Below are 20,765 nucleotides of genomic sequence, written 5' to 3' on the forward strand. Positions count from 1 at the left end.
CTTTCACTCTATCCCTGGTGACTGAGCTAAAAGGCTGCCCGTGGCTTCATCCACTTGCTATCTAGTCCCAGCAGCTGTTCCATTTCCTCCTGCACAAACTGTACCTTACAAGAGGCAAGAAGCCAAGGGTGCCCCTTTCTGGCTTTCTCAAAGCAAACAGCTCCAGAAAGAGGCTGATTGTGATTAAAAGAAGCTCTCTGATTGCACAAGAGGTAAGACATTTCAAAATAAATAAAAGCATTCACATTTATCAAATCACTCACAGAGGTGGCAATGGGATTCAGAAAATCCTTCACAGACCTGCCTTCCAACAGCCCTGAGGTAGATCAGTCTCCACACTCCTCAGGCGAGACCCTGAAGCTTTGGGGATTTGGGCACAGCAATGTGGAGGGACTCCAAAGTGAGGTTTCCCACCAGTCTTTTGTTTTAATATACTTGACCAACCTCCACTGCCACAAGCAGCAGAATCTGACAGGACAGGCCAGAACAAAGGAAACCGCAGGACTCAGGCAGACTAGCTTCAGGGCTGGGCGGAGCCCGGTTATTTCTGACTTGCCCTACTTAGGGGCTCCCTCCCCAGCACTGTTTTATAATCCATGCTGTTTGACATTTTACAACTTGACATCCATAGGACATTACAGGAAAAAAATCTAATTACTCCATCCATCTGCGCCAGGAGGAAAAGGTGAGGTGAAGCTTTTGAAAAGTCTAGAGTTGTGGCTTTCTTGATGTTACTGGCACTCTCCTGCCCTGACAAGTTACAACTGCAACTTTGAGCAGTGAATGGGCTGGAAGGATGTTTCCACGTTTTCCAACAATATGAGATCATACCGACACAACTGGGGTCTGTAAAATAAGGAAAAGCATCCTGGTCAACAGAAGAATAAATATACCACATTCTGGGCCCTCCCTGGTGGCGCAGCGGGTTAAAGCACTGCATTAAGAAGCTGAAGCCACTTCCGCAAGAGTTCGATCCCCACATGCCCTGGAGGTGACCACAAGGCCAGGCAGACCTCTCCGGACCCGGCAGCTGCTGCACCCCTCTGCAGTGTACTGTGATGATCTGCCTGTTCTGCTCCCCATTCTGTCTCTGGTGAAGCCTCTCACTGCCCCCTGCACTTCTGGCCTGTACCTCAGTTCTGTATGCATAAATAAATAAATCTTAAAAAAAAAAACACATTCTAGTAAAGGAAACTGCATCATATTGTTAGGATGTACAATTAGTTAATCATTATTTCTAATGTGATAGGAAAGTGTTATGGTAAATAAGCAAAGCAACATCCACAACAAAAAAGGGGAATGTAAAGTTTTACTTACCACACAACATCAACTAAATCGAAAAACAATAACACAACAGTTAGAAGAAGTCATCAAAACTATTAAATAGTAGTTGCCTCTGAATCATGACATTCTGAGTGACAGTTTTCAATTAGTTTCCTAGGGTTTTCTGTACTTTCCAGATTCATAAAATGAACATGTATTACTTTAATCATCAAGAGGAGAAATATTAAAAAGTTCCATAGCTTTAAAATGCAGTGATTATCCTCTTAGGAGCCACATGTATTATTATTATTAAATAATTTATTAAAGGTTTATTAAATGTTTCAGGTATCCTAAAGCCTGAGAAAAAAAGGGATGTATAATCACAAAAAACTCATTTTCAGTCCCTCTCCATTCACAGACTGGGGGCTAGGACTATGGGATAGAGTCACATTTGTCACAAAACATGTACACCATCTTAGCTCTGTGCTTTAAAAAAATCACTCACTCATGGCACACGGGTAATATGGTGCGGGAAGCCCATGGGGGTTACAACTGAGATGGAAAAATGTACAAAATGATGTAAAAATAAACTATAAAAAAATCACTCTCTTCCCACAGATACACATTGTTTTATTTATTTTTTTTAACCAACTGCGTATAGGTTGTGTGCCCCTAAATCCTTTAGTGAGCATTTTCTGAGCCAGGACATCCTCTCTGCAGCTATCAAAGCTAACATTGATATAGCTAGTTTATTTTACACTTTATAATGTAAGCACCAATTTACAGTGATGTAGCACTTTTCTATTTTATCCATGAAATAAAAGATTTCAATTTTTCAGCTCCTGAAAAATTTTTCCAATTTTTTATTTCTCGTTCTTGCAGCAGTTTGCAACATATGAGACTTTCTTTTCTATAGCAAATTATTAACTTGCAAGCAATGTGTGTGGCTAAGAGGAACTTATAATGTTAAGAGCTCTCAACAGTATCATTTCCTTGAATTTCTGGGGCATTTCTCATTAGGGTCATACCACGCTAATTTTCTTGGCTTACTGGACTATTTTTTTTGTTTGTTTTCAATCAAATCTACTTTTGTAAAATCCCTCACTTCTTTCACCATGAATGATGAAGTTCTATTAAAGCATCAGACCAAGCATAATGGACAGGAACCAATCTTGGGAAAACAGAGCTTGTCAAGCCCTGCCTATAGCTCACCTCTCTGGATGGGCAAGTGATCTTAATTTCATTCGGAGAATCCTGAGCTTGTACTTCGGGCCTATTATATTGTCTGTAGAGAACATCAAGGAAATCAATGCCACTTTATCCAGATCTTTATTAAATCTTGCAAGCAAACTCACTTGCTGGTATTTCTGAAATGTTGTGGGCTCACTGGAAAGAAAGAATAATATTTTGAATGGTTATAGATTGTTAGCAAAATTGTTCCAGCCTACAAATCATTCATAAGCAGGTACTCAGCTGATCCTACGGCTTGCACTAGCCAATTTTCTGGAGCAAAGTCGGCTGGATCCAAAGCAGTGCATGAGCGAAGCTGCTGACCCCAGAGCTGACGACACGCTAGGACACTAGAGGGATGTGCTGACTGCCAACCGCATGCTCGAAGTTTTCTCCCTTGCCACGTCTCTACTCGCCTCACAAATTCTACAGGTGAGGTTGTTATCTTCATTTTACAGACAAGCACACATATGCTAGCAGAGTTTAAGCTCACCTGGGCCATAGGGTGTGCCTGCAGCCTTTCAGGGATTTAAAGCCAGTTGTGGCTAAGGTCAAAGTTTGTCATTTCATTAAACTACACTTCTAGACAAATGTGTACGTTTTTAGCCAAACCAGATACTGATAGATTGTGTTTAAGCATAGCTTTTATTCAGTCCTGCCTGTCAAGATAAACCTTAAATTAGCTATTTCCCAAATCCCAATACTTTTATCCAGGTGTGTGGAGATGCTTTCTGCAGCTGAAACTTCCAGTTAAGCCTTCAGTTTCCCCATAGCTGGGTGAAAGTCTCCCTGAAGGGCTGGCAAATAGGCAGAGGAGCCCCTAAGCTTCAGAACAGAGAAGGCTTTAGCTTACTCCTTAATTTGGAGGTGGGATAGGGATTGGGTGGCATAGGGGGATGTGCCTGTCACCCCCAACCTCATAGAATCATGTGTAAGTTCCAGGAACAACACTAATATGAAAGGTGTCAAGATTTTGAGTTTCTAAATACCATTTCCACTCAAAGGAACAAGGGTTCTCTGGAAAAAATTGCTGACCCCAGTGCTAGGGGAGGGAAAATGCAAAGTGATTCTGGAGCAATCTGCTTACTAAAAAGTAAAGAACTATAGAAAGAATAATGAAGATTGTCCCAGAGGATACAGAATGACCTCACACCCATTATAAAGGCTGCTGTGGAAAAAAGAAAGAAAGAAAATAGGTGATGAGGATGTGGAAAATTGGAACCCTTGTGTACTGTCGGTGTGTTAATATAAGTGGTGCCTCTGCCATGTGTGATTTGATTTGGTGATGGGAAGCCCAAGGAGATTGCAACTGAGATGGAAAAATGCACAAAAAGGTGTAAAAATAAACTATTATATATGTGTGTGTGTATAATATATATACATATAGATGTATACATATACATTATACATGTATACATATATACATATATATTATATACATATGTGTGTGTGTGTATATGTATATACATATATATATATAAGTGGTGCCTCTGCTATGAAAGACAGCACGGAGTTCCTTCAAAAGATTAAAAGTAGACTTACCGCATGATGCAGCAGTCCTCTGCTGGGCACATACTCAAGAACAATGAAAGCAATGTCTACAAGAGATTTGCATCCATGTTCATAACAGCATTATTTACAGTTGCCAAGAAATGTAGGGACTACCCAAATGTCCCTCAGCAGATGAATAGATAAATAAAATGTGATACCTACATGCAATGGTACATTCCACCTTCAAAAGAAAAGAAATCCTGTCACATGCTACAGCATGGCTGAACTTTGAGGACAGTATACTTAGAGAAAATAAAGACAAAAAAGACAAGTATTTATGATTCCATTCCCAGGAGGTGTCTAAAGTAGTCAAATTCAGAGTAACAGAAGGTACAATGGAGGTTGTCAGGGTCTGTGGAAAGGGGGAAACAGAGCAAGATTTGCAGTTTTGCAAAATGATGAAGTTCTGGAGGTCTTTTTCATAACCACATGAATGTACTATTGATAAATACTACTGAAACCCACACTTGGTAATGATTAAAAGGATTCATTTGATGTCAAGGGTTTTACTTTTTGTTTCACAATTAAAAAGAAAAAAGAAGATATATAACAGTGTTGGAAAGTTTGTGAAGAAATTGGAATCTCATACACTACTGATGGGAACATAAAATGGTACAGCCTCTTTGGAAAACTACTGCTTGACAGGCAGCTCCTGAAAACATGGCAGAGTTGTGCCTCTTGTTAGCACAGGAGTTAAAGTCTCAGCACTATGAAGCTATCACCAGCCACAGGAGCACAAGTTCAATCCCTGGCCAGGGAGCTAATCCTTATGGTGCAGCAGACCTCTCCTGACCCGCCCACTGCTCCCCCAACTAGTTGTATCTCAGTATATCTGCCTGTTCTGCTCCCCACTCTGTCTCTGGTAAATGCTCTCATCCTGGTCACACTTCTGGCCTCCACACCAGTTCTTGTATGCATAAATAAAATAATAAATCTTAAAAAAAAAATGCCAGTTACCATATCCCAGCAATTTCATTGCTAGATATTTACTCAAGAGAAATGAAAACAGTCACAGAAAAAAAAACAATGCTATGACATAATTATAGCAGCATTGTTCATAACAGCCAAAGAATTGAACAACCCAAATAGAATGTGGTATATGTGAGCAGAACAGAGTGGTATGTAGAAGCTTGCTGGGTTCATAACCCCACATATGGATCAAAATAAAATGTGTAGTATACACATAGTGGAATACTACCCAGCCCTAAAAAGGAACAAATTTGTTGATACATGCGGTACCATGGATAAATCTTTAAAACATTAAACTAGGCAAAAAGAAGGCAGACACAAAATGATACATATCGCATGATTTCATTTATATATACCATACCCAGAGGAGGTAACTACATAGAGGAAGAAAGTGGATGAGTGCTTGCTAGAGGCTAGGAACAAGGGAGAAATAGGGAAATACTACAAATGAGTAAGAAATTTCATATTGAGATAACAAAAATGTTCTGGAATTAGACTGTGGTGACAGTGAACATTTTGTGAGTATACTATAAACCAATTACTTATAAAATTTAAAAGTGAATTTTATGATGTGTGTGTTATCTCTCAACCTTTTTAAAATGTTTTTAAAAATGCATGTAAAATATGGAACCATGTATACTCAGTCACCAGGCAGATAGTAAACATGAATGTGACTCCATTTGTATCCACAGTCTAGTAAGAATAGAAAAACTCAGGGCACCCACTAATATTATTTCCCTTACTTTAAATAGTAATCATACTAAATGCTAACATACTAAAGTTAACTTTGAAAAAAGAGAAAAGCAGTTATAATCTCACTATGAAATGGAGTGACTGTTTCCCTTTTCCCCACATAATCACTGAGTGGTAATGATATTTTCATAGCCTTGACTAAAGTAAGAGAGTGAACTTGACTAACAAAGTTGAAAGGGTTTCTATCTTGACCAAGAGCTAAGTCTCCAAATTTAGGAATTCCTAGTTGGAAGAAATTCACTATGTAGGATTAAAACTTCTAAGACACCGGTAAAGCAAATATGTAACCAAGTGTTGGCATGAATGTCCAAATTTTGCTAGGTGAGCACAACCTTCCCTCCCTGCTATTACTAGAGTCGCCAAATGAGGTCTCTGCCCAGCTTCCACACTCAAGCGGAGCCCAGAAGTTACCTGAGCCTGGATTTCCAAATGCGCCCCCTAGCGGTATCTTCCCTGAAAGTGCTGCCCTACAGTAGGTTAGAAATCACCAAAGAGAGTTCCCTGAAAGATGAATACGAACTTCTAAAAAAAATTCCCATTCCCCACAAACTTCAAGCATGTCAGAGTGGAGGGAGCAATACAACTTAGTGAGAGGAATATAATATAGTGGATACAGTGTAAGTGTCAGGGATGGAGGAATCCTGATTTCACCTGATTTACCCTGACCAGCTGTGTGATATTAGCCAAATCATTTGGCCTCTTTGAGCTTCACATTCTTCATAGGTAAAATTCAGAAGGTGGGTCCTCCCTGGTGGCTCAAGGGGTGAAATACAGCACTATGAAGCGATCAGCAGCCACTGCAACATGAGCTCCATCTCCACCAGGGGCTGACCCACATGGCACAGCAGACCTCTCCTGACCCATCCACTGCTCCCCTCAGCAGTGTATTTCAGTAAGTCTGTCTGTTCTGCTCCCCACTCTGTCTCTGGTGAATACTCTCATACCCCGTATCTCTGACCTACACCCCTACACAAAAATAAATACTTATAAAAATAGCTATATATTGGGGGATTTATTTCTCTGAGCAAAAAGAGAAATTGAAAACTATCCCAGCCCAACTTACTGATTGAGTTTGGATTCTGTGGTGTTTCCAGCTTTGTCTTTCAACTTGATTGTAATAGACCCTCTTCTTACATTCTTGTTCCAAATTATAATGTCCACAAAGTAATGATACACTGCAAAACAGGGAGAAAACATAGGAAGAGAGAGATACTCCCAACTGCTTCCTACTTCCCTAAAAAGGTCATCATGGTTGCTTTGGAGCTGGAATTGACACATAAATGTGGTAGACACCTGATTTTTCTAGACCCAATCTCATATCAAGAAGCTCTCAATGATTAGAGTGGCCATCTAATGAAACTAATGACTATGATTTATTGAGACTTTAATCTCGATAACCCAGAAAACAAGTATTATCCCTATTTTACCTATTGACATTGAAACCCAGAGAGGTTAAATGCCTTAGCCAATGTCACATAGCTAATACATGGTTGAATCAGCATTCAACTAATTCTAAACTTTATCTTGGTTCTCCCTGGTGGCACAAGGGGCACAGCACTATGAAGCTATCTACAGCCACTGCAGCACAAGTTCGATCCCTAGCCAGGGAGCTGACCTACATGGCACAGAAGACCTCTCCTGACCTGCCTGCTGCTCCCCTCAGCAGTGTAGTTAGTTGATCTGCCTGTTCTGCCCCCCACTCTGTCTCTGGTGAATCCTCTCACCCACACCCCCATACCTCTGGCATGACCCCACTTCTTGTAGGCATAAATAATAAACCTTTAAAAAGTAAATAAACTTCATCTTGGCTTTCACTCGCCAAGAAGTAGCATAGAAGCAGAGACTCAATTATTCCAAAAAGAAAGGATTGGGCAACAGCAGACAGCCACATCCAGCACTCACTGCAGTAGGGCTCCTTCTCAGCGGTGTCAAAGAATGCTTTAGTTATAGAAAGATTTTTCTTCTTTAAATGTTCTTTCCAGTTATCAGCATAGTAGCCTATAAAACAAGTTGGAAACCTGTAATGTTAAACCGCTTCATTATTGTGTAAATATAAAAGTATACAGGGGTGGCCCTCCCTGGTGGCGCAGCGGGTTAAAGCACTGAACTAAGAAGCTTAAGCCACTTCTGCATGAGTTCGATCCTGCCTGCCTGGGAGGAGATCCACATGGCGTGGCAGACCTCTCCTGACCCGGCCGCTGCTCCCCTCAGCAGTGTACTTCGTCCATCTGCCTGTTCTGCTCCCCACTCTGTCCCTGGTGAATCCTCTCACCCTCCACATCTCTGGCCTGTACCCCAGTTCTGTATGAATAAATAAATAAATCTTAAAAAAAAAAGTATACAGGGAAGAGGGAACAGTGAGTTTGAGCCTACCACCACTGGAGATAACCCCCCTTCTCCTCTCCCCATGATGAGGACCTACAGGGTCGCCAGGGCACTGTATCCCTATCCCCAGAACCTGCTGTTCCCAACAGCTAAGGCTTGCCAAAGGACACAGTGGTGACACGCCCCCTTCCTACTGATATTACATCACCTAGCCCTGCTTCTGGCACAAGGGTTGGGAGGGGCGAGTGGCACACACTGGGGTGATCCAAGAATAGCACTGACATTTTTCAGTAATAAGTTCATTTTTATAGATTAAAACAGAGTCAGGCATATGCCTAAAATAGTACACTCTTGCAAAGTGATGTGCTCTCTGGAAAACTGCAATTAGGTTTGCCATGTGACTATGTCACCAAGTAGGGACTGTCCTCCTTCATATCTGTGCCTGCAGGAATGAGGTTGTGTGCTATGGTGAGGGGTGGGGTGGGTTGCTCGCTTTCCTCTGTCGTCCCCCCCCCCCAGAGAAGGGCCTCCAAATTCTGACATAATTGTTCTGAGGACCCAGGCATCAGTATTTCTGAAAGTTCTCTAGGTGGTTCTCATGCACAATCAGGGTTGAGAACCCCTTGTCTCAGGCAAGCTCTGATGTGAATTTGGATTGTTCCTTTGGGAAAAACTGGAAATTTTTCATTTGAACTTCCAGTCTTAAAGTTTCTCATCACCTGGAATATTTCTACTAAATCTTAGCAAATATCCAAGCAGCCCCATAGTATCTATCACACCAGCTAACACCAGCACATGCTCACAATATGTGCAGTGAGTGCATTATTGGAAGGGCTCACTCTTCAAGTCTCATTTGACACAAAGGTCCACCTCAGCAGAGGCTGTGTACATTGGGAGGATGTTCCTATCTCTTTGGGAGCAGATTACTGTAAAATGACTGTGCCCTGTGTAGTTTTGGAGGCTCTTCTGGAACCTTCTTTTTCATGTTAGACTAGACTAGAGGAAATTGCACTACCTTCTAGATAAAATCTTATATAAATCACTTTTCTAATAATGTTTATTAGGAGGCACCAGAGTAGTTCTCAGAACAAACTGACTAGAAAAAACTGACAGTCAATGTTTTAAATATACTCAATTTTCAGGTTCGTTTTAAGATAGTAAAACAATTTCAGGATCCTACAAAAATAATTAGTTCTTGGAGGGGAGGACTTCTTGTTGGACTTACCCAGAAGGGGACAGGACTCCTTGTGCAGTGCGCCGCAGGTGACACACTGGCCATTCCTATACTTCCGGTAGGAATCACAGGGATATGCAATGATACTGCAGTTCTCTCTCAGGGAAGAAAGGTACAGGTACACAGACCTCTGATGATCGCATTTAAAGAACTCGTATCCTTGGTTGTAAAGGGGATGATTAACGAGGAGAGCAGTCATGACACTTAATGGTATATCACTTATTGTGTACACACCCATATATATGTGCACACACACAAAATTCATTCATCTGTCTCCTATATGCCAGACACTGTGCTAACGGATTTGGTGTATGTGATCCCATGTAGTCTTTACATAAAAATCACAAAGAAGCAGGAGAAAATAAGGTAAGTATGATTACTCCCATTGACTAAGCAGAGCATTGAGACTCAGAGGTTAAGCATCTTCACCAAGGTCACACAGCTAACATATGCCTGAATCAGGATTCCACCTCAGTCTTTCTTTTGTCAGTATAAAGGAGGAGAAAAATCCACTGGCATGCAGAGGTTACCCCAGAGGTTTGCAGCAGAAGGCAATACCCTCTAAACTACTAAAAATAGTAGGGAAAGAAGGCATCAGGGAGTAACTGGTAGAGGAAGTGGCCTTTGAAAAAGGTTGGAAGAATCTCTCCAATCTGGGTCAAGATGAAACATGAATAGAACATCTAAACTAAGGTCAATAAAATGTCTCCCTCAGGTAGAACCTTAATCTGGATACAAAAGTCATATGGAGCTCGCCTTTAAGAGGTGATGATTTACAAGCAGGAAGTTATTTGAGTTGAAAGCATAAAGTGTGATCACAGAGACAGCAAGAGATAAAACAGGAAGATTCCCTGACATTATTGAGAGCCAAGGAGAAGTTGAAGCGTACACCTGAACCTTTCACTCAATCAACAGGCTCCATGACTGCTCTGGGACGCTCCCAGGTAGCAGTAAGGGGTGGGTAGGGGGTTACTGTAGTAAAACCCTAAGGTCCTGAGAGTACACAATGCAATCAGAATGGCAGCCACTTGCCAGAGTTCCCTGTCTGCTGGGTGAAGGCTAAAGTGAGAGAGGCTGACCGGTAGGAGGCAGCACTGAAAGGCTGAATGGGAAGAAGAGGCCAAGCCTCAGTTAAGTCTTAGTGGTACAATGAGGCCCGATGGCAAGAAAGGAGGCCAATGAGACAAAGACATGGATGTCAGAAGAGTTAGAGATGATGGAGAACTTCGGCACAGAGCGTCAGATTCATGAGTCAGAGGATAGAGTCATTCAGAAGAGGGTAATCAAAATTAGTAAAGTTAATTAGGCTCATACTGTAGAGTTTTGTCTCTTTCAAAAATTTATCATTTTGTAAGCATCTTCATTAATCTCTTAAAATATTATTTTTAACAATTATGTTCCTTTATGTCTGCACACCATACTGTTAAATCATTTCCCTATACTGGACATTTAGATTATTTCTAAAATTTTAATATAAAAGAATGTTTGGTTGGATAGCTGATTTTTTTTGGTCTATATTTTCCACAGTCTTCCAGCAGGTATTTCCAGATTGGAATTTTTATGTCAAAGACACACCTTGTCAAAAGAGAGAACTAGTTCATAATAGCTTTTAATCAAAATGTTGTGTTTTTTAAAGGCAGTAACTATTTGAGCAATAACTTTAGCTTATATTTATGACACTTCTATTTCTCAGGGAATCTGGCTTTTATTAAGTACTAATCCACATAGAATAACATCAGTTTTTAAAATTTCTTAAGCCATGAGTGTACAAAACATAAAATATCAACACTTACCTCCAAGTATTGTTTGGGGACAACCAGGTTGGTCTACTCCTCCATTTGGATAGAAGTCTATGTTTCCTAAAGGCTCTTTGTAGCCCAGTGCTGGAAGAGAACACACTATGCTTTTACACTGCTCTGAGCTTTCCTGCTTTGCTTTGCTTCCCACTGTCTATGCTCTGAACTTTTCACACCTCCTAGCTCATCTGCCTGCAGGATAGAAGCAGAGATTATATTGCAGCGACCTCATTATTATTCCCATCACTATTATTGTTATGCTTATCTAAATATTGTGCCCCAAATGACCTAGGTACTTATTTAGAAAGCAATGATTTCTAACTAGGAGGCTATGGAAATGGTCATGGCATTGTTTCCATTCTTGTATTCACTCACTGCAAGGTTAATAAAATTTTTCTTCTTTACATTTGATTGGAACCCTGTAATTTCCAAATAGGAGAAAAATTAATATTGACTTAGTAGGAAAAATATTGTAAATTTTGGGATCTAGATTGGTAAAAAGATGAGAAATGCTTCTAGAAACTGGAGATCTAAAATTATAGATATACTTAGTAACTGCTTATTCTCTTTAACATTATACCCCCAAATAATCAGTAAAATACTTGATTGCAAGAATCATATATTTATCTGCATATATATGGAATATCTCATCAAAATAATATTACTACCTATTTCATACTGAGGAGCTACATGTATCTGTGGGAATGATACTTCTTGGTTTTTCTCTGATTTTCACAATGTCTGCAAAGTAGATGTTGGGTAAATTCAGATGAAGTTAAGTTACAGGTGAACATACTGAAGCACAGAGGATTTAGGGAACAAATATGATTACACCATGACCCTGGATTTCAGTTCACGGCTGCCTGGCTGCAAAATTCTTTTCTTCAAAATTCCCTTTCTCTTCAGGTATAAAAAAATCAATTCCTCTGGGCCCTCCCTGGTAGCACAATGGGTTAAAGCGCAGCAGTATGAAGCTATCTGCAGCCAGTACAGCTAAAGTTTGATTCCTAGTCTGGGAGGTGACCCACATGGTGCAGCAGATCTCTCCACCTGTCCATTGCTCCCCTCAACAGTGAATTTCAGTGATCTGTCTGTTCTGTTCCCCACTGTGTCTCTGGTGAAACCTCTCACCACCCCCTGCCTGTACCCCAGTTCTTGTATGCATTAAAAAAAAAATTGCTCTATTCCACTAAGTGTTAAAATGGCACAGAGGTATGCACTTGAGTAAAGTAGTATTTTTGCCAGTAAGAATACAGTTTTTTGGCAGGGACATTTCCTCTAAAGAGAACAACTGCTGAATAGCACACCAGCTGCCAATGATAGGAGTTCAAGGGTTGCTCAGGTGATTGTATCACAGAATGTGTAAAATTGAATGATTGAATGATCATTCTGCTCTGTCCCCTCAGCCCTCTCTAGATTCTAGCTTTCCAGTTCTTTCCCCAGACATTCACATATAAGGACATATCCTTATCTCCAGCTCCCAAGACCCTGGCTGAATATGAAATTCGCAACAAGAAAGACAGAAACCCCAGTGTGGATGGGCAAAGACCTGGATGGAGTCCTACCGGTGGTTCTGAATCGCTCCTCCAGGAGACACAACCCTTCAACATACTTTTTAGTTTAAGATAATTATGAAAGAAACAGAAACCAAAAAGAAACAAAATCACCAGAGGAGCAGACCCAGTTGCACATATGGAAACATCCGTCCAAACGCGGTGCAGGTCGGCCTGTCCTGGATTGGCCAGGAAGCACGCCTTACAAGGAAGAAGGGACAGGAAAGCGCCCCCACTCCCGCAAGAGATCCTCAATGTCTGCGTTCAACCAGCTTCCCTGTGAGTCCTGTGGGTTTGGACCTGAGCCACCCAGAAAGAAGGAATCTGGAGAAACCTGATCCGCCCCCACACGCCAGCTCCCCCGCAGAGTCGCGGGGCTCCCTGACCCGCCGGGTAGAAATGTTACCGTCAGTGTCGGAGTGGATGACGTCAACGAACTGAGCGTCTTTGGGATCTAATCTGTCCTCGGGAGGTTTCCCGTTGTATAAAGGGCCCGCAGGGTCAAGACCTGGAAGGAAAACAGAGTCAGCTTGGCAGCCCGACGCCATGAGTCACCTGCAGCAGGGCTTTAGGTGGCTCCCCAAGATGGATCAGGCTGCTGCAGGTCACCCTCCCATGGGCAAGCATTGCGTTCCCACCCTGCTTTGCCAGGCTCCTTTCCACAGCCCTTCCCACAGTAGTCCTATTACCCTGGCACCCACACTCCCTCAAGAGAAGTATTTCGTGCAAAGCTACGCACCAGGCTGTGTACAGCAGAGGTGGACCAGAGGCTAGGGGTTTACCTAGTTCCTACCGTGTGGGTGGGGAACCAAAGGGTGTATATAAAAGGAGATGCTATACTTCTCTTTATCCCACTTTAAATGACCCAGAAACTTCACTCAACCTTTCCTTCTTGTTATTAGTAAAACAAACTTCCGAGTTTCCATTTTTATTCATATGTACTATCTCATCCAGTCCACATCACAAGCCTGTGAGGGAGACAGGGTTTCTGTTATTCTCATTTTAAAGATGTGTGAACTGAGGTTTAGGGACTTCAGATGTCTTACCCAGAGCCATAGTCTCACCATACAATCACCTTTCTCTGTAGAGGCTTGGTTTCATTGCACTGGGTTTGGCAAGCTGAGTGGGAGAGTGTGAAACTCACTGGTGTGGCCAGGTATCGTGGCATAAGTCCAAGAGGGAGGAAAAAGTGAGTGTCAATTTCTACGGAACTAACCCACCCATAAGTGCCTGAACTTATTTCTTGCCCTTGGTCAGTGTTAGCTAGGCGTCCCTCATCATCACTAAACACTTGGAGTTATAAAAGACCAGCTCCCATGACACTGTAAACAAACAGAAAATTTTAAACTTAAACAAAAAGCAAGCACAAACCCACCAAGGCACAAAAAGTCCTCACTTGCCAGAAACCTGCCTAATGGGAACCTGCCTGAAGCTTTGTATCTGTGGACATTATTTTAAGTAACATCTCCCACACCCTACTGTTATATAGAAGAATCCAAAAGGCAGCATCTTTACCCCTCTGATTTCCTGTTTCTAGCCTTGATCTTCCCATTTCTTCTCTCCAGAAGCTTTTGCTTCCTAGAGGCATTTCTTTACCTGCCCCTTTCTTGATTTCCTTATCTCTTTCTTCCCAAGATCACTACTATCTCAATTGAAACTGATGTATGTAGAAATGACTCAACACCTAGTCACTGGAGTTGACAGGGTGTTTTCAACACAGTATGGGAAACTCATCACTGGGACAGAATTGCTGGGGAGGCCTCACCATCCTCACGAAAGGTATTACCACTTCCCCTCTTAAGAAAATGAGCAGTGAGAGCCCCCGTGCATTGTAGTCACAGCTCCATGTGGATAAACTGGCTCACTATATAACATCTAAAGCAGGGCAATTTTGAGGGTAATGAGGGTGCATTAATTATTATACTAGGACAAGCAGCATAAATGGGGACTGTCACAGTGAACCTGTGACAGGTTCACATATATGATCTCCTTTATGTTAAGCCATAGCAAATGACAAGCTTACAAAAATTACAGTCAAACTGCCTAAAAAGTTTTGTATTATCTGTGGGTTGAGACCAATGAAGTCAGAGATATGACATGGAGTCTCATGGCCAACACCAAATAGGCATGTGACTTTAGGCAGCTTACTGTATTTCTCTGAACCTCAGTTTCCTGATCTGCAAAATGGATGTAGACTTAATAGCTTCTTCAGAAGACTTATAAAAGGATGTATGAATCTGAATTCAGGACACTTTGAAATTATGGAATAGAAACTAAGTGGAAAAATGGAATGTTTCCTTGTTCCTCAAAGATCATTAGAAACTGTCTAGCTAGTGATTCTTGCCTTTTATTGCAGCATTAACTTGATTTGGAGATTTGATGAAATTTCTGAACCTCTCTCCAGGACAGACATCCAATATTAATGTGTGCAATTTCAGGGTCCCCCAAGGTCACCATGAACCCTTTAAGGCAGTGGCATTCACTATCTAATTTTTTAAACTTCTAGAAAGTACATTAAAAAAAGAAACCAGGGGCCCTCCCTGGTGGCGCAGCGGGTTGGAGCACAGCACCGAGAATCTAAAGCCGCTTCCGCATGAGTTCGATTCCCGCCTGCCTCAGAGGTGACCACATGGCGCGGCAGACCTCTCCTGGCCCGTCCGCTACTCCCCTCAGCAGTGTACTTTGTCAATCTGCCTGTTCTGTTCCCCACTCTGTCTCTGGTGAAGACTCTCACCACCCCTGAGCCTCTGGCCTGTACCTGAGTTCTGTATGCACAAATGGATAAATCTTTAAAAAAAAAAAAAAAGAAAAAAGAAACCAGGACAATTAAATTGCCCTTGTATATCCAAGTATGTGTGCCCTTATATAGCCCAGGATGTCCAAAATATTATCATTTCAACATGTAATATTAAAAAAAATGAGAGCTCCCCTGTGCCACAGGGATTAACCTCAGCTCTATCAAATTATTGCCAGCCACTGCAGCATGAGTTTGATCCCTGGCCAAGGAGCTGACCCACACGGAGGAGCAGACTTCGCCTGTCTTGTCTGCTGCTCCCCTCAGCAGTGTATTTCAGAGGATCTTCCTGTCCTGGTGAATCCTTCCACACCACCACCCTCCACCTCTGGCCTAGACCCCAGTTCTTATATGCATAAATAAATAAAAATAAATCTTTCTTAAAAATAATAAAAATTTGAGATTTTAAAAATATTCTTTGTTGCCCCTCCCTGGTGGCACAGCGGGTTAAATCACAGCACTGAGAATCTAAAGCTGCTTCCACATGAGTTCAATTCCCGCCTGCCCCGGAGGTGACCACATGGCACGGCAGACCTCTCCTGACCCGCCCGCTGCTCCCCTCAGCAGTGTACTTCATTGATCTACCTGTTCTGTTCTCTGCTCTGTCTCTGGTGAAGCCTCTCACCGCCCCTGAGCCTCTGGCCTGTACCCCAGTTCTGTATGCACAAATAAATAAATCTTTAAAAAAAAATTCTTTGTTGTTGTTGTTATTCTTTAAAATCCAATATGTATTTTTCAGTTTTAGCACCTCTTAGTTTGCATAAGCACATTTCAAGTGCTCAATGACCCTATGTGGCTAGTGGCCGCATAGCTATTCTATCTTGCACAGAATAGCTCTGAGATCATTTCTTGAAGTGTGGTTTTAGATCACTTTGCATCTTTTGGTGGTACAGACTCCTGACCCCAACCCTAGAGATTCCAATTCAGTAAGCCAGCTTTATAAGCACCTTCAAAGTGATTTTTATACGCACTTGGGATGGAGAATACAATTTAATGTGTAATTTATATCACTTATTAAGGGATGTAGGTACTTAACATATTTTAAAATCCACTCATCCTCTGCATATTCTGTTGGAAAAGTTATGAGAAGTAATACTAGGAAATGTGCCTAGAGAGGAAAAGCAAAAAAGAAGGGCAGGTGAAAGAAAGGGCAATCGAGAGATGAGGCAGTCCTTGTGACTGGGATCATCAGCAAGCAGAAGTGGCCAGCTCTTGGGAGTTGAGAATAAACGTGGGTAACATGCCAACTCCCACCCCTTCCTACCTCCCTCCCCCCATCAGATGAATCTACTCAGGCAAAACAGTGGGGTCTAGGAGAGGGAATACTTTACCCTCAGAATGCTCTTGCAGACAGCTGAGGTTGGCTGTGGTGCTCAGAGAGAATGAGGATGAGGATGGGGAAGTCCGTAAAGATAGAAAACTGAACTATGGACCGCGAGTTGAATCTAGGCCACAGAGCACAGCCTTGTGAGTCCAGAGTAGAAAGAAAGCTGGCTTTGGGAATTTCCATGATCAGAGATGAGATTACATTGCATGCACATTCAAAGTAGTCATGGCAACAGCTTTGCTAGCAGGTTGAGGACCCGGGGCTAAATAGAACAAGGCAGTGGTGGCTAGAGGGAGCTGACACCAGCACTGGAGAGCACAATTTATTTAACTGTTCCCAAACTTCATGGCCAGTGAGGTCAACTGTAGCTTGAAGTTAGCCACCGAACATTTATACACCGTGAAAAAGAAGTAAACACCATAAATCATTTTTTAAAAGACTTTATCACCTTTTAAACACCACAAAGAAAAGACCTACTTTAGCAGAAGAGTAACTCCCAACAGGTAAGGTGCAGGCTTACTGAATTTGAAAAAAATCACTCATCTTTGATACTCACAAACAAAAATGAAATCTTTTCAAAGTATGTGTAATTGAGGCTAATTGGTTGAATTGCTTTCATACCGTAAAGCACACAAAAATAAAAAAACTTTCCTAACTTTTTCTCTGAACTTTGTACTTAGATACACTATTAAAGGCAAACATACGCTGAGCTCCAAGGCCAGCTGGGAACTGAGAACACAAGGAAACAAGGGCCACATGGAGGCAGGGCACCTTGAAGAACCTGAGCCCTGGTCTTGAACACCTACTATTGACAAAGTCTTTTCAGGTTGCTTTGAATAGCTAGTACCCTTCACACAGTTCCATGACTACTATTATTTCTTTTGATCACTATTCCCTTTGTCTCCAAGTCTGGAAATATTAAAAGCATCCAAGTAAGTGTGACTCAAAGGTATAAACCATGGGATTAACACCCTGTGACAACTAGTCATATCTCAGCTCAGGAATAATTTGTTAAAGGGTCTAGCAGTGTGGCTGTGGGACATACACTACTTTCCTAACCCCCAGGCAGCACGTGTCAGGTGCTTTGGAATACAACTCCCAGTATGCCATGACTCAGACTTCCTGAATGAGGGCTGCTGGGAAGGAAGAAAGAGTGAGGTGGATGTAGTGGTAGAGAAAGGAGAGGAGTGGGAGACACTTGGGGAAGTTGAATTTTGACATCAGTGGCTTTAGTGCTTTGGCAGGCAGGCCCTTCACAGACAACAAAAAAATTAAAGAGCTATCTCCTATTAGAATGGATACTGAGAAAGTTAGAAGTGGGTGGAGCCCTGTCTCTTAAAGAGAAAGGCTCTTTCAGGCCATCATTTGTAACTGTGGAAAGTTACAGCATAACAGGCAAGACATCCCAGCAAGGGAATCTTTGTTTGGAGTTTCACCTGCTAAAGTTTCTGGGTGTTTTCATTCAGCTTTGACCTGAAAGCTGATATTCAGAGAGTAAGACTCAGCCATCAGTATTCCCAGCTTATTTTCCTATCACGAGACTCCAGCTGTGCCTGGGGACAGAAACATATTGCACATGTAGTTCAGATTGTTCTAGATCCAATGTAAGGAAAAAGGCTATCTGCTTTGGGTGCACAGATCAAGTTCTCAAGGGACATAGCTGCTCTTCTAGTCATAAAAGAAAAAGTCACTACCAATATTTGCTATGACATATACAATTTTAAAAATGTTGTGTACATATTTTATTAAATAATAGATTGAGGTCAATATTGTTATGGCCTTCTTTTTGTACATGTGCTTAGAGATGGTAACTGGAGAAGCTAGCTAAGGACTTAGATTGCCTGCATAACGGGCTCCCTGTGAACATCCTGCCCACGCCAACCACCCAGGCCCATTCTCAGGAAACCTTACCTGTAATTCTCCCCAGCTGCCCATCGAACATCTTTCCAACAAACCCAGCTATGTGGGCTCCTAAACTTACTCCAATCATGTATATGTTTTCAAGAGAAGCTCCTTCTACCTGGAATTTCAAGAAGTCCACCATTACAAATTGTGAGGCTGACAACATTGGGAGAAATATCCCAATTGTTGACTTTGCAGTAACATCTCTAAGACCTTATATACACTACTCCATTTCACTCCTGCAAAGAATATCCTACTCTTTTGATTAACCAGTTGAGGAAACTGAAGCCCAGAATTGCCATCTGCCAAAGGTAGGCAGTTAGTGAGGGAGCAAAGCGGATTCAAGCCAATCTATATATCTATCTGTGCCTTAATCTTTGTGCCTTGGTATCTCCATTCATGCTTCTACTAGAAATCACACCTTATTCGGATTTGCAAATGTTACAAAATAGACCCATGTATACTGATAACTTTTTGGCCTTAAATCTCCAATGGGACAATTTCAATTTGGCCCTGAATCACCTAAGTGAATTCTCTCTTACCAACATCAGGTCAATAAATTCCTTCAGCACTGTTGCTACTTTTTTGGTTTTACTAGAGGCACGAAAGTACAATACAGTTGTAGCTCCTCGATTCCAATCAACAACAATCACATTCATATCTTCTACAGAGAGTAAACTCTGCACTAAGACTTCCATCCAAACTGGAGGAGAACCCGTTAGTCTGAATCCATGGACAACGAAGGTGGTTTTCTTGGTCACATTCAAGTGCCCCAAATCTGTAGAACTGATGAGTTGTGCACAGTTCCGGTCTCTCCAAGTGTAAAGCATCAACCTCACATCTAGTTCTGTACCAACCACTGCATTGTGAAAGTTCAGTTTGGTGAATGAAGGGCATGCTTCATCTGTGTCTGCAAATGAAAATGAGATGGCACCATGACAATTCTTTCCTTAGGTGGGCATCAAGCAAGAGTGTTGGCCTATACTAGCGAGAGTTACCTCTATGTGACTTACAGTACTTTCCAGGGGACAAGATCTAACTGAATGATGTGAAAAAAATCATATTTCAGTCAAAGTTCACATAGTGGGTTTTTTTCCACCAGTAAAACCATTTTTCCAAATCCTGTTCTCCTTCAAGTTCTAACCCAAAAAGTCACCCTACTGAAATCTTCTCAGATTTACTCAGCCATAAGTACCATCCCAGAGCTCCCAAAACTTCTTTATATATCTCATTGACAGCACAAAGAAAACACCTTCAAAGTTGTATTATGGGTTTTTATATATACATACATTTCTAGACCAAAAATATATATATATATATCCTTCTAGACCAAAATATATATATATATATATGTATATATATATATACATACATATATATATATATATATATATATCCTCCTTGGAATGGTTGCTTATAATCTCTATCTCCTGTAGTACCCAGCACATGGAGAGGATTCAATAACTGAACCTACATGGTTGAAGTGCCTCTTTCCTAATCTAAACGCACCTGTCTGGGACAGCAATGAGGAAGGTAATATGCTTCGCTGAGTCATTCAGGAGCACCTGCAAATGTTGACCACAGTGGCCTTTCTTAGACCTTCTCAATTCCAATTAAGCATCAAACATTCATCCTGCTTAGTAGACTCTCTGGTAAATGTGGAGTGAATGCTGTAGTTGAAATTCATTATTTTGCAACCTGCCTGGTGGCATAATGGGTTAAAGCACAGTACTTTGAAGATAACTGCAGCCACTGCAGCAGGAGTTTGTCTCCCACCAGGAAGGTGACCCACATGGTGCAGCAAACTTCTCGTCTTGTCTACTGCTCCCTTCAGCAGTGTATTTCACTCGATCTGCTTGTTCTGCTCCCCACTCTGTTTCTGGTGAATCCTCTCACCCCCTCGCACCTCTGGCCTGTACACCAGTTCTTGTTGCATAAATAAATAAAGCTTTAAAAATAATAATAAAGGCCCTCCCTGGTGGCGCAGCGGGTTAAAGCACAGCACTGAGAATCTGAAGCCACTTCCGTATGAGAGAATCTGAAGCCACTTCCGTATGAGGTCGATTCC

The 20,765-nt window shown here is 41.7% G+C and overlaps 1 protein-coding gene across 1 annotated transcript; it reads right to left on the reverse strand.

Annotated features, from left to right (window-relative positions):
• Window positions 1–665: 665 nt before the first annotated feature.
• Window positions 666–20,252, reverse strand: LIPH (lipase, member H). Its single transcript, XM_004675402.2, has 10 exons — window positions 20,207–20,252; window positions 19,240–19,607; window positions 18,707–18,815; window positions 13,081–13,182; window positions 11,119–11,208; window positions 9,317–9,484; window positions 7,669–7,764; window positions 6,830–6,941; window positions 2,476–2,649; window positions 666–846 (listed from the first exon to the last, which is right to left on the reverse strand). Exons 1-10 carry the CDS (start codon window positions 20,250–20,252, stop codon window positions 759–761), a joined length of 1,353 nt encoding a protein of 450 aa, XP_004675459.1. The 3' UTR covers window positions 666–758.
• Window positions 20,253–20,765: the final 513 nt, after the last annotated feature.

Source organism: Condylura cristata, unplaced genomic scaffold (genome assembly GCF_000260355.1).
Source record: "Condylura cristata isolate star-nosed mole 26May11 unplaced genomic scaffold, ConCri1.0 scaffold00003, whole genome shotgun sequence".
In the NCBI taxonomy this organism is placed as follows: Eukaryota; Metazoa; Chordata; class Mammalia; order Eulipotyphla; family Talpidae; genus Condylura; species Condylura cristata.